A 15499-nucleotide genomic window follows, 5' to 3' on the forward strand; every position below is an offset into this window, starting at 1 on the left:
ACATTATTCTGGCATGGGCGAAATCATGTACGTTGTCCTCAAGGTTTAATTTTAAGTCTACAATTGTACCTCATATATGTAAATGATATACCGTCTCATATACAACAAGCCGAATTATTTCTTTCTGCAGATGACACTAGTATTGGGGCCAATCCAAGCACCCACACAGAAACATGTTGTTGTTGTGGTCTTCAGTCCTGAGACTGGTTTGATGCAGCTCTCCATGCTACTCTATCCTGTGCAAGCTTCTTCATCTCCCAGTATCTACTGCAACCTACATCCTTCTGAATCTGCTTAGTGTATTCATCTCTTGGTCTCCCTCTACGATTTTTACCCTCCACACTGCCCTCCAATGCTAAATTTGTGATCCCTTGATGCCTCAAAACATGTCCTACCAACCGATCCCTTCTTCTAGTCAAGTTGTGCCACAAACTTCTCTTCTCCCCAATCCTATTCAATACCTCCTCATTAGTTACGTGATCTACCCACCTTATCTTCAGCATTCTTCTGTAGCACCACATTTCGAAAGCTTCTATTCTCTTCTTGTCCAAACTAGTTATCGTCCATGTTTCACTTCCATACATGGCTACACTCCATACAAATACTTTCAGAAACGACTTCCTGACACTTAAATCTATACTCGATGTTAACAAATTTCTCTTCTTCAGAAACGCTTTCCTTGCCATTGCCAGTCTACATTTTATATCCTCTCTACTTCGACCATCATCGGTTATTTTACTCCCTAAATAGCAAAACTCCTTTACTACTTCAAGTGTCTCATTTCCTAATCTAATTCCCTCAGCATCACCCGACTTAATTTGACTACATTCCATTATCCTCGTTTTGCTTTTGTTGATGTTCATCTTATATCCTCCTTTCAAGACACTGTCCATTCCGTTCAACTGCTCTTCCAAGTCCTTTGCTGTCTCTGACAGAATTACAATGTCATCGGCAAACCTCAAGGTTTTTATTTCTTCTCCATGGATTTTAATACCTACTCCGAATTTTTCTTTTGTTTCCTTTACTGCTTGCTCAATATACAGATTGAATAACATCGGGGAGAGGCTACAACCCTGTCTTACTCCTTTCCCAACCACTGCTTCCCTTTCATGCCCCTCGACTCTTATAATTGCCATCTGGTTTCTGTACAAACTGTAAATAGCCTTTCGCTCCCTGTATTTTACCCCTGCCACCTTCAGAATTTGAAAGAGAGTATTCCAGTTAACATTGTCAAAAGCTTTCTCTAAGTCTACAAATGCTAGAAACATAGGTTTGCCTTTTCTTAATCTTTCTTCTAAGATAAGTCGTAAGGTCAGTATTGCCTCACGTGTTCCAACATTTCTACGGAATCCAAACTGATCTTCCCCGAGGTCGGCTTCTACCAGTTTTTCCATTTGTCTGTAAAGAATTCGTGTTAGTATTTTGCAGCTGTGACTTATTAAACTGATAGTTCGGTAATTTTCACATCTGTCAACACCTGCTTTCTTTGGGATTGGAATTATTATATTCTTCTTGAAGTCTGAGGGTATTTCGCCTGTCTCATACATCGTGCTCACCAGATGGTAGAGTTTTGTCATGACTGGCTCTCCCGAGGCCATCAGTAGTTCAAATGGAATGTTGTCTACTCCCGAGGCCTTGTTTCGACTCAGGTCTTTCAGTGCTCTGTCAAACTCTTCACGCAGTATCTTATCTCCCATTTCGTCTTCATCTACATCCTCTTCCATTTCCATAATATTGCCCTCAAGTACATCGCCCTTGTATAAACCCTCTATATACTCCTTCCACCTTTCTGCCTTCCCTTCTTTGCTTAGAACTGGGTTGCCATCTGAGCTCTTGATATTCATACAAGTGGTTCTCTTCTCTCCAAAGGTCTCTTTAATTTTCCTGTAGGCAGTATCTATCTTACCCCTAGTGACACAAGCCTCGACATCCTTACATTTGTCCTCTAGCCATCCCTGCTTAGCCATTTTGCACTTCCTGTCGATATCATTTTTGAGACGTTTGTATTCCTTTTTGCCTGCTTCATTTACTGCATTTTTATATTTTCTCCTTTCATCAATTAAATTCAATATTTCTTCTGTTACCCAAGGATTTCTATTAGCCCTCGTCTTTTTACCTACTTGATCCTCTGCTGCCTTCACTACTTCATCCCTCAGAGCTACCCATTCTTCTTCTACTGTATTTCTTTCCCCCATTCCTGTCAATTGTTCCCTTATGCTCTCCCTGAAACTCTCTACAACCTCTGGTTCTTTCAGTTTATCCAGGTCCCATCTCCTTAAATTCCCACCTTTTTGCAGTTTCTTCAGTTTCAATCTGCAGTTCATAACCAATAGATTGTGGTCAGAATCCACATCTGCCCCAGGAAATGTCTTACAATTTAAAACCTGGTTCCTAAATCTCTGTCTCACCATTATATAATCTATCTGATACCTTTTAGTATCTCCAGGATTCTTCCAGGTATACAACCTTCTTTTATGATTCTTGAACCAAGTGTTGGCTAAGATTAAGTTATGCTCTGTGCAAAATTCTACAAGGCGGCTTCCTCTTTCATTCCTTCCCCCCAATCCATATTCACCTACTATGTTTCCTTCTCTCCCTTTTCCTACTGACGAATTCCAGTCACCCATGACTATTAAATTTTCGTCTCCCTTCACTACCTGAATAATTTCTTTTATCTCGTCATACATTTCATCTATTTCTTCATCATCTGCAGAGGTAGTTGGCATATAAACTTGTACTACTGTAGTAGGCATGGGCTTTGTGTCTATCTTGGCCACAATAATGCGTTCACTATGCTGTTTGTAGTAGCTAACCCGCACTCCTATTTTTTTATTCATTATTAAACCTACTCCCGCATTACCCCTATTTGATTTTGTATTTATAACCCTGTAATCACCTGACCAAAAGTCTTGTTCCTCCTGCCACCGAACTTCACTAATTCCCACAATATCTAACTTTAACCTATCCATTTCCCTTTTTAAATTTTCTAACCTACCTGCCCGATTAAGGGATCTGACATTCCATGCTCCGATCCGTAGAACGCCAGTTTTCTTTCTCCTGACAACGACGTCCTCCTGAGTAGTCCCCGCCCGGAGATCCGAATGGGGGACTATTTTACCTCCGGAATATTTTACCCAAGAGGACGCCATCATCATTTAATCGTACAGTAGAGCTGCATGTCCTCGGGAAAAATTACAGCTGTAGTTTCCCCTTGCTTTCAGCCGTTTGCAGTACCAGCACAGCAAGGCCGTTTTGGTTAATGTTACAAGGCCAGATCAGTCAATCATCCAGACTGTTGCCCCTGCAACTACTGAAAAGGCTGCTGCCCCTCTTCAGGAACCACATGTTTGTCTGGCCTCTCAACAGATACCCCTCCGTTGTGGTTGCACCTACGGTACGGCCATCTGTATCGCTGAGGCACGCAAGCCTCCCCACCAACGGCAAGGTCCATGGTTCATGGGGGGCACAGAAACATAAGAAATGATAAACAACATTCTTAAAAGTGTCAATGACTGGTTTTCTGTAAACTGTCTCGCCCTAAATTTTAGAAAGACACAACATATTCAGTTCTGCACATGTAGGGATATAACACCAAATATAGATATAACACATGGCGAGGAAATTACAAATATGGTGGTAACTTCAAAATTCTTAGGTGTCCATACTGATGAGGATTTAAACTGGAAAAAGCATATTTTGGAACTGCTAAAACACTTTAGTTCAGCCGCATTTGCTCTTAGAAACATTGCGAATCTGGGGGAGAGACAAATCAGTAAAATGACACATTTTTCATATTTTCATTCACTAATGTCATATGGAATAATGTCCTGGGGAAACTCATCTTTAAAAAAGAAAGTCTTCATTGCTAAAAAAGTGCTGCAAGAGTAATATGTGAGGCTCATCCACAATCTTCTTGCAGACACCTGTTTAAGCAGTTGGGCATTCTGACTATTGCTTCACAGTACATTTAATAATGTCTACTTACCATGCAGTCTTACAAGGGAAGAGAGATCAGCGTATTACAATAGATAAATAAAAATAATTATAATCGTATGGAAAAGGTCCCAAATAAAAGTGAATGATTGAAAGAAAAAGTGAAAACAAATAAAAAATATAATATAATGATTAAAATCATATTGACCTACATAGATCCACACCTGAGATCTGGGTGCAGTCATAAGACCCCATGCCACAAAAGTTGCTAGACAGGCATACATTCAGCAACCGTCAGAGGCTGCCACTCGAGGATACACGTGCAGCCTCTCATTCATGCACTCTACCAGCCAGCCGACAGCTTTTAGAGTTGAGCCCATACAGCTATAACTCAGTTACATGTTTACCTCTGATATTTATTATCAGACTGTTATTGTGATCCACTCGGTAGCTATTGAACCCATTGTAATATATTGTTTTCTAGACTCAATAATGTTTATTGTGTCAGTCACCATGTGGTATTCTCTTGTGGGATCAGGACACATTGGCAAAGAGTACGGTCATGTCTGCATGTGTTTTTCATTGTGCAGTTCCTTTTTGCGTTTTGTCGTGGTACGAAGTCTCTGATTCAAACATTAGTACAACAACAGAAGGACTTCATCACTGTCATGCAACAGGCTCCACCAGCATCACTCTCCAAAAATTCATCTCCAGCACCGTGTTTTCCTCAGTTCCCGCCATTCAACAAGGTGGTGGAAGAATACCACCTATGGCATCATTTTCTTGCCTCTTGGTTACTGATGTGGAAGTATGTCGGGCACTGTTTTTGTCTCAAATTTCTCCCACCTTCTACTGAGTGCTGCAGCAGTTGGCCCCATTGCAGTAACTTTCTTCATTGTCATTTGACATCTTATGTTTGTTATTGTCTTTCTTTTCTTGCCATTGCATGCACTTTGTGGTCACTAGGGTTGAATTTTACCAAAGCAAGATGCAGCCCCATCAGTTTTAACATGCCTGGGTTACAAATGTTTGCAGCATTAGTCTCAAGTGCCATTTTGTCATTGGCACATGAAAAGAGTCACATGTGGGCTTCATGGTTTGTGATGTTGTCATCTGCTCTGCCCCAGAGAAGGAAGTCTGGCAACGGGTCCTCCAGTTGGAGAACACTGACATCGAAGAGGTTTTTTTAATTGCCCAGTCATATGAGATCTCACAAGCTAATATCTTCTGATCCCACAAGAGAGCACCACACAATGACTACTACAACAAAATATATTATGTCTTTCTTATTATAATGGGTACAGTAGCCAAAGAGAGGCTCACAATAACAGTCTGACAACAGATATCCAGAGGTAAACATGTAACTCAGTTAGAGCTGGCTGACCCCATCTCTAAAAGCCGTTGGCTCGCCGGTAGAGAATAGAGACAAAAGGCTGCTCATGCAACCACAACTGGTGGCCTCTGACAGCTGTCGGACTCCGAGCTCCATCTGCGACTCCTGTGGCGTGTTTTATGACTGTGCACACAGACCGCAGATGTGGATCTATGTGGCTCACTACAAAATGACACAGCAAAGGATTAGAAATTAAAAAAAATACATTTAAAACAATAAACTGAATACAAATAATGATCAAAGTCATTTCGGCAAAGATTTTAAAATAAAATTTTATAACCACCAGACAACAGTAGAACCCTCAACCTTTTGCATGTTGGAACTGTATCTTAACCACCATGTTAAAATCACTCTGGATAACATTACTATTTTTAAGGTTCTAGAGCAGCAGTTCCCACTGGGTGTGCCAAGGCACAATACTGTGCCATAAAATTATCTAGGTGTGTCACATTACTTCTGAGGGTTTATGATATTACTAAAAAAAGTAACTGAAGAAATTTCATTAAATGTTTATTTTTAAGAAAGAACAACAGAATGTATAGCAATATTTCAGAACTTAAAACTTATTTACAGGTTATTTACTAGTTTACACCTTACAAGTCTTAGTTCTCAATGAGAAACTTGAGCCTGTTGTTTCTTAAACAAAAGTTCAGTTCGTGGTGAAATTGAAAACAAACACACAGACAAGTCTCTCACATTTCTTGTTTTTTATGTTGTTGTTGTGGCCTTCAGTCCAAAGAGTGGTTTGATGCAGCTCTCCATTCTACTCTATCCTGTGCAAGACTCTACCTCTCCAAGTAACTACTGCAACCTACATCCTTCTGAATCTGCTTATTGCATTCATCTCTTTGTCTCCCTCTACAATTTTTACCCCCCATGCTTCCCTCCAGTACTAAATAGGCGATCCCTTGATGTCTCAGAATGTGTGCTACCAACCGATCCCTCCTCCTAGTCATGCTATACCACAAATTTCTCTTCTCACTAATTCTGTTCAGTAGCTCCGCATTAGTTGTGTGCTCTACCTATCTATTCTTCATCATTCTTCTGTAGCACCACATCTCAAAAGCTTCTATTCTCTTCTTGTCTAAGCTGTTTATTGTCCATGTCCCACTTCCATGCATGGCTGCACTCCAAACAAATACTTTCAGTAAGGACTTCCTGACACTTAAATCTATACTCAATGTTAACAAATTTGTTTTCTTCAGAAACGCTTTTGTTGCTACTTCCAGTCTACATTTTATGTCCTCCTTACTTTGACCATCATCAGTTATTTCGCTTTCCAAATAGCAAAACTCATCTGCTACTTTAAGTGTCTCATTTCCTAATCTAATTCCCTCAGTGTCACCTGATTTAATTTGACTACATTCCATTATCCTCATTTTGCTTTTGTTGATGTTCATCTTATATTCTCCTTTCAAGACACTGTCCATTCCTTTCAAGTGTTCCTCCAAGTCCTTTGCTGTCTCTGACACAATTACAACGTCATTGGCAAACCTCGAAGTTTTTATTTCTTCTCCCTGGACTTTAATTCCTACTCCAATTTTTTCTTTTGCTTCCTTTCTGCTCGCTCAATATACAGACTGAATAACATTAGGGATAGGCCACAATGCTGTCTCACTTCCTTCTCAACCACTGCTTCCCTTTCATGCCCCTCGACCCTTATAACTGCCAGCTGGTTTCTGTACAAATAGTAAATAGCCTTTCGCTGCATGTATTTTACCCCTGCCACCTGCACAAAGATAATCGCAAAATAAGTAAGGTCTCCTATTTTTTTATAAGTACATAGACCTGTTCATTTCTACAATGGTTTACATCAGTTTACAGCTTGAACATTTAGCTATTTTTTGACATATTCATCATTTCTGTCGATGCATTTTTGTAGACACTGTGGCAGTTTTTGTATTCCCATGTCACACCAGCTCGCCGCCATGCTGTTCAGAAAGTTATGAACCCCTTCTTTCAACTCGTCGTCAGAGCTTTCATTTAGAACTCTTTGTTATTTATCATTAACAGGCCTTCTGCCCCATGCACTACCTGCATTTTTGTTTGTGACTGTTTTCACACAGACTTCAATGTAGGAAGACTGTGTTATCTTGACTAAAAGAAATTACAAATTTGTTGCATGCTTGTGCCTTCCTTTCTTGACCATCTGCAGTGGATTTTTAAAAATCCTTTGAATCTTCCAGTCATTGCTGTTGCACACTCTGTGCAAACACAATGGCAACTTCTCCAGGACAGCCCATTTGGTTTCAAAGTGCTGAATATAGAATTATTCACATCTAAACCAGTTGATGTTGAGGGCAGTTCAGTACATGAAAGGAATTGTTCAACAATTTAATCCACATCAAAAAATCATATGTAACTCAGTAATTGACATTTCTTACTTTATATCAGTTGACTTGTCAAGCTTCAGTATACCGTATTTACTCGAATCTAAGCCGCACTTTTTTTCCGGTTTTTTTAATCCAAAAAACCGCCTGCGGCTTAGAATCGAGTGCAAAGTAAGCAGAAGTTCTGAAAAATGTTGGTAGGTGCCGCCACAACTAACTTCTGCCGTCGAATATATGTAGTGCTACACATGCATGCTTTGCAGGCAGAAAGATAAATACTAGAGCCAAAACCTCTGCGTCAGTAAATAAATTTAAAAAAAGGTGGAAGACGAGCTTTTTTCTCCGCCCCGAGTTTCGACCATTGCATTTTCAGACATTATCCAACGAAGTAAATACAAATGCCGTATTGTTCATCTTCGAATGTGGCAGCATTTCAATGTACTACAAAAATCCGACTGGCAAAACTGTTTGGGATGTTTGTCAATATGGCCAAGTCTACGTTCTGAATTTTTTTCCTACATGTGAAAAGAGATGGTCGCAAATAGGAACTTTTATGAATTGTGAATCACATGCAGTATTCTCTTCACTATAAGAATAATACGAATATAAACATTTTGCCATGTATTCTTTCGTGATTGCTGCTACCTCATTTAAATTCTGTCTGCCTAATAAACTACGAAACTAGAGTGAGACAACAGCAAACGTGGAAGGATATACATATCATGTCATGTTTATATTCATATTATTCTTATGTCTAATAGTGATACAGTCAGAAATGAAGCACGGCAATTGACTAGATTTTTAAATCTAAGACGACTCTAATTTCTGTGCAGAATGTAATGTACGAAAGAGGCGTCTGCAAAGATTTTCAAACGGAGAAAAATTTTCACTAAACTCTCGTTCAGAACATCTTCTATCATAAGCAATCTATTATTTGGTTCTTGCTAATCATTATCAAAGAAAGCAGCAAAGAAAACAAAGAGCAGTCTCTTGCCATTGTTTTGCTGATGAGACGATTCCCGTAAAAAAAAAAAAAAAGAAAGAAAGAAAGAAAGAAAAAAAGAAAAAAAAGAAAAAGAAGAAGGCGGCAGTAGCGCGCACAAAAGCAAGCCATGCCGCGAGCGGCGGCAGGTCATAAACACTCATTATCAGAATGCGACAAACAATGTATGACATAGTAAAATAATGCATTTTCAGCTTAGAGTGACGTAAACACCTATAACAAAGAGAACGGCACTTATCAGATCAAAGAAAAATAAGCAATCAATTCAAACCAGACGAAGCACGTGAAAAAGGAAGGGTACCCGTATAAATACGGACGGAGCGCCTGACGCATAGCAATGGCTACCTGGTAAAGCTTAACTGCTAAGCTTACGACTCGAACCCAACTACTGTAGCTGTACCGTCATTCATTCAACCTAAATTGTCTCTCATATTAATATGGACCAACTTTGTTTCGATTTGGAGGTGCAGCCTAAAACTTTTCTCTCCCCTTGAATTTCGAGTCTCAAATTTCAGGTGCGGCTTAGATTCGGGAATTTTTTTTTTCCTTGATTTCGAGTCTCATTTTTCGGGTGCGGCTTAGATTCGAGTGCGGCTTAGATTCGAGTAAATACGGTAAATGCGAGGGTGTGCTGAAAAATACAGCCTCCCAAGTTTTTACTTGAAAACTCAAAGCTTTTTACATAAGAATCAACTTTATTGACACACGGCATCTTTATTCTTCACGTCTACATACTTATTTCTCAACAGTTAGCCTGGTGATGAACACATTTCTTTCAATGAGAGACCAGTTTGTTGATACCATTACAGCAGAACATTTGACTTTGTTGTTGGAGCAACAACCTCACATCAGGTTGCACCACTTCATCACTATCGAAATGAAGTCCTTGAATATAACTTTTAAGTTCTGGAAACAGATTGAAATCAGATGGGGCCAAGTTGGTACTATATAGAGGATGACTGATGACCATGAACCCAAGGCATTGGACTGTTGCAGATGTCGTAGGGCTTGTGTGTGTTCTGGTACAGTCATGCCGAAGGAGAGTGTGCTCCATGTGGGGATGAACTCTTTGAATTTGTGCTTTCAGTTTTCTGAGCTGTTTCTCACACACTAATATAGTTACATTACACACCACCACATTGAATTGAATGAAAAGAAAGTTCTACAAGAGCCCCTACTCCTACATTCATGAGTAATAGGAACTGAAAAAAATTAAAGGTGCATTAGTGCGTAATTGTTTTCCAACCTCGATGTGTCCCTATGTTGAAAGAAGTTTAATCGGAATTAATAAGTCAGTGCCAGTACATGAGTAATCTACTTCTGCTTGAGTGCAAAATTGTTGAGCTTTTGTGCAGTCTCGTGTACGGATGACATGCAGATATGTGTTGATCAGGAGAAAATGCATGCACATGTGTAACCTCAAATGGGACCTACTTTGAAGGCAATCACTACTAACAGAACGTATTTGGTAAGGACGAAAATTTGCAACACTGGATTCTTTTCTTTGTTAATATGTCACACACAACATTTTTCAAAGGAGCAAAAGATCTTGTCTGCTCTTCCACTGCTACTGAAACGATACATTCTGGTGAAACTTGTCAAAGCAAAAAAACAAAGTTCAAGGTTTCTAATAAGACATGAAAAATTGTTCTTAGTAATGTTACAGTCTATTCCTTTTGTATCACAGTATAATTTATGAGCTTTCAGAATTTGTGTTTGATCTTACAGTCAAAATTGGAAAAAGATTGGTATAGATAAGACATCAGAAGAATTCAATTTCAATAAGAAACCCAAATGTGGCATTGCTCTAGGAAGACACTGCAGGACATAAATAAGAAGAAAATTAACAATGAGATGCCAGCAGCTGGCAAGATTAGGAAATCTGTGAAGTTAGACGTGGCACTACAGACAAGTAGGGAGACCAGCAGTAAAAGCCCAGCTACAACAGTGGTGAACAAAAATGTTGACAACAGTGAGACAAAACAAACATTGTAGGGCAACAACATATCCGAAATCTGCTCCATGCCACTCCCAACTTTTTGTGTTTCAAATCTCTTATTTTGCTGGAATCAGACTGTTGTCTCCCCTCTGATCTCATCCAGTTTCTTCCTTCATCTAGAGATTTCACACGATTTTCTCATCATATTGTTGAAAAATTTCAATTTCACAAATGCTTTCTTCTCAATTTTGTTCAACAATGGTGTGGCGGTTATCGACTGCAAGAGTCGACTGCCTCATCTTTGAGAACGAACTTCTTTGAAAACTGTTGATCGCAGTGTGTTCCGAACTCTGCATTCGAGCGGATGGGTTTGTACCGACATGATCAAAATAAAGTTAATTCATTATAAATGAGCAAATGCTTAATGTTGGGTTCGATATTACCATACGTAACATCTCGATCCCCACACTGGTGACCCTGACGCTTACGAATGCCATTTATGACGCCAGAAATGCATCGGTAATTTCACTTCCGGACAGTGCAGTGCTCCTTCGCCGATTAATTTGGACAATTCTGACTTGCTTTTGTGTAATGCATTAACTTTGTGCAGTGCTTCGACATTGGACAATCATGCCAAACAATGGACTGCAACAAACGGGGACTATATTGCAAATCCCAGTTTGCACGAACTCCGAACTACAGCTAAATCACATGCCTAGTCGAATTCACAGGAACAATTTCATCAAGGACATCCTACCGATCAACAACAATGTACCAATTACACTGATGACAATGCCGGCTGTTTCTCAGTGCAACATTGGACGTGCCACACCTCCCTCTACACAGCACCCGAGCCTCACAGACTCTGCTCGACCGCTACCGACAGCAACGTCCCGGCCGCTGCCTGCTGGCTCACTGACCTCGACCCAGTCAAAACAAATAGCTGCGCAACATACAATCCCGCCACGGCTACCGTACCCGCATCTTGTCAACGACTCGCTGACACTATGCACGCTTACTGCCCGGCCGTTCACTACTCGATCGCGCCTGCAACTTGTTCACCCACCCCAGAAGACAATTTCAGCCGTATCAATGCTTCATACAGCAGTGAACGTGTTCTCACTCCGCCGCCGCCGAGTACTGAGTTTCACATTCATGATCGCACAGACGATCTCTTCTACTCAAACTGTTACGTCAATACTGTGCCGCAGACCTTGTCTTGTATGCCAGGTTACCCTTTGATAGTGACAGATTCTGATTTAGACCCCATCTTACTCAGTGATACACAGCGGATTGCTTCAAGACATACATTTTCGCCTGAACAACTGCAACAGCTAGGTGAGCAAATTGCGACATACAACTTGTTCGTACAAGATCAGTTACACATGCTGCAGCCAACACCGACTGAGCATGACGTGCAACGAGATGCTCCTGTCATTGTTCCGCCTCTGACTGCTGACGATCCTTTGCCGTTACTACCAGCTACAACTAATATCCTGATGATCACGCTACATGGATCTATGTCCAAGATGTCACAACTGTCATCATGCCGCCTCAAGTGGGAATTCTACATTACTGATATGATACAAGCAACTTATTTACGCTGCTGCCACCTTTCCTTGGTAGTTCCAGACACTTCGTTTCTGTACCACGGCATAACCAGCCACATTCCAGTGCGGCTTGCTTTGCCGCCCTCTTCACTACCTCCGCAATGTACAACCAACACATCTGCCATTTCTACTTCAACAGTGAACATCTTTCTGCTCCGACACACGACCGTGCAGCAGTTTCATGTGAGCAGCTTGCAGCCTTACGACTCGACCACAGTGCCGACAGCGACAGCACACATGCAGCTCCAGTTCCACCAAACTGTGTCGCCTCTCCGCCACAGACCAGTAGTTCATCCGCCGATTCGACTTCTTCACGTTCACATTACGTCTCATGGCCTTCCTGCTCCGACCATGGTTTCGCCAACCACGTCCGCCTTCCACCACCTCTCGCCGTTGCCATGCCTCATGCCCAGGGCTCACGGCCATGCCCCCCAACCTTCGATCACGGCTGTTTCACACATCAAAACACCGACACTGTCAACTCCGCTTGCAACATCCTGCCATCTACCGCTGTAACACACTCACCGTCCACAGACTCTGAGGTGACGCTTCCGTCTACACCGAAGTCATTTGCCACCAAGGTCAGTCATGTAAAGCTTGTTGTTTTCTCCCTTGATGCGTCATCAAGCGCCTCTATAACTCCGTCATTACCGCGAGTGTAGCTCATCCGGCGTCTCTTACGCAACCTGTTAAGCCACAGCATGCTTGCTCCTTTATGTCATACGGCCAATAACAAACTGTTACCGGACACGTTGCACTTACTGCGGCTCTTGCCAGCAAATACTTCGGCAATACATCACATCGCATCTTCGACGCACTCCGCATCTTTGATCGGATCAAAACCCCACTGCGCTGCACGGCCTCAGCACGACGATGTTCTCTCCACTGACACGCCTCCGCCTTCTGCTTCCACTGTGCCATCAGCAGCATGGCACGGTCAACCTGTGGACGCCTTCCGTGCCTCCTTCCCTCCGCTGGTCGTGCCCACCAAGACATCGAGAAACGGTCCGATCGCGCCTCGCACTAGCGCCTGCCACGACACGATCGGTCACGCGCACCTCCGCCATCAGCCGACCAGGTGCACACACGCCTCTCATCATCCTTACCATGCTCCACACTACCGGCGGGGGCTCTGTGGTGGTTATCGACTGGAAGAGTCGACCGCCTCACCTTTGAGAATGAACTTCTTTGAAAACTGCTGATTGCAGTGTGTTCCAAACTCTGTATTCAAGAGGATGTGTTTGTACCAACATGATCAAAATAAAGTTAATTCATTATAAACAAGTGAATACTTAATGTTGGGTTCGATATTACAATATGTAACATCTCGATCCCCACAAAGGTATCTCATTTTAGGCATAAATGTCCTGAGCAGTTAATCATTTAGAGACAGAAATTTATCCAGATAAATAAAACTTACAACTTACTAATTTTTGTATGAATGTTGCTGATTTTCATTAGAATCAAAAATTGTTACATGTGAGTAAAAAGTAAATTACATATGAGAGACAGCTTACTATTTGGCATTACAATAAGTGTATATAAGTTTATTCAAGTAAAACTTCCTGAAATCTATCATTTTATACAACTTTTCTGACACTAGTAATACTGACATGACCAATTTTAGTCAAAAGCAACAACTGTCACAAAAATTAGCAATTTGGCCAGTATTTGAATAAAATACTTTGTAAAACAGTCTCAGACTCTGGACACTTTAGAATCTCTTAGCATTTTTACACATGGGCCAATCTGCTGTCACGTGCAAGTAAACATTTTTATCTTTACTTGGGTGGAGTTTCATTCATGGCTGTTTTATTCCTTATAAATAATACGATGCATGTTCTGCAGCAATAGTGATATCATAATAGAAAACAGTTTGTTGACTAAACATCAGACTATAAGCTCCATAGACATTCAATACTCCTTTTACACATATGAAAAAAGGCAGACAAATGTATAGGCTTTTACACCAGTGTAATAATGAATAAAATACCTTTGAGTATCAGATTAAATCATACTGTAAAATTAAATAAGAATTGTGAGACATACTGTTTTCAGCTCTTATGTCATTTTACAGTACAACATAGGGTTTCATTTAAATTGAATCAAATATAAAAGACAATATTTGTTGAGCTATCTGCTGGTCTGTAAAAATAATATCTAATCTTGCCTGTGACAGGAAGTTTCCTCAATGCCTGGGCATGTCTGCACTCAAATCTGCAACTACATAAGCAGCTGCTGTCCAGATTGCAGTACAAAGGTCAAGAACATGTGGATCTTCTACAGTCACCATATCTGCTGCTGTATGGTGGAACCAGAAATAATGCTCATTCGCATTAATTAGGCTCGAGCTAGGCACACCAACATCTGTCCACAAGGCTATGTCCGATCCTCCTACTTGTGGAGTACTATATCGGCTTGCACCAATTGGTTTAAAAAGTCTGAAATAATGGGTAGACACATCTAATACATCCTAATATCAAAGTCATTAAACCACATTAATATAACTCACAGGGGTGTTACACAAAGTAATGATTGTGTTACAGTACAGATGCAGTAGGATAATGCACATTCATGACAGTCTAAAACTTAGTGCTTGTTATTTGTTGTGGTGCTGATACTGTTTGTAATTCAATAGAAAACTGCAGCAGCAAAAAAAATTAGAGAGTACTATTTGGAAGTACTGCACGATTTGCATGGAAGATGCTCATTCTGCAATTACACTGGCACTTGTCACCAGCATGTAAGCAGCAGTATGACAGAAAAGAACAAATCAGTATGAGCAATAATGCCAAGTAGTGAATAATATTATTTTTGCACATTTGACTACTAAAACTACAAAATTGTTTGAAATTAAGGCAACCCATAAAAATGGTATGTGGAAAGACTGCAATGAAGGAGAAATACATAAGATTTTACTAATGTAAAAATTTTCTATATAATACATTACATAAATGGTAAAAATGTGGCAGGGAATGTAAAGACAATTTAGATCTGTCAAAGCAGTTCCATCAGGATCAATTTCCTCATTTACACAGGTCTCCACATGGATTCCTCCATATTCCCTGTGAAAATGGAGGGGGTACACTACTCACTGCTTGCAAGCCTGCACTCAGTGTCTGCTTGTGGAGTACTTTTGCAGTGAAGCCATGCTCTGTAGCCAATCAAGAGCAAAAAGAATGACTGCAGAGTGAATTGTTACAAACACAAATAAGGATGCCAAATAGAGCACAACATGGAGTTAAATAACAATCACTAAATCTGGTTCAATAAGTTGTCTTCTACAAGAAA

The 15499-nt window shown here is 40.6% G+C and overlaps 1 protein-coding gene across 2 annotated transcripts in view; it reads right to left on the bottom strand.

Annotated features, from left to right (window-relative positions):
* The window catches only part of LOC126092509 (carboxypeptidase Q-like), a 92055-nt gene that overhangs the window by 16165 nt on the left and 60391 nt on the right, over nt 1–15499 (bottom strand). The window contains exon 6 of one of the 2 annotated variants that reach the window (XM_049908139.1): nt 14379–14649. The exons of the other annotated variant lie outside the window; for it this stretch is intronic. Within the exon in view, the coding sequence (XP_049764096.1) occupies nt 14397–14649 (253 nt within the window). The 3' untranslated portion in view covers nt 14379–14396. The remainder of the gene's footprint in view (nt 1–14378; nt 14650–15499) is intronic. 2 annotated transcript variants of the gene reach the window in all.

Source organism: Schistocerca cancellata, chromosome 1 (genome assembly GCF_023864275.1).
Source record: "Schistocerca cancellata isolate TAMUIC-IGC-003103 chromosome 1, iqSchCanc2.1, whole genome shotgun sequence".
Taxonomy (NCBI): Eukaryota; Metazoa; Arthropoda; class Insecta; order Orthoptera; family Acrididae; genus Schistocerca; species Schistocerca cancellata.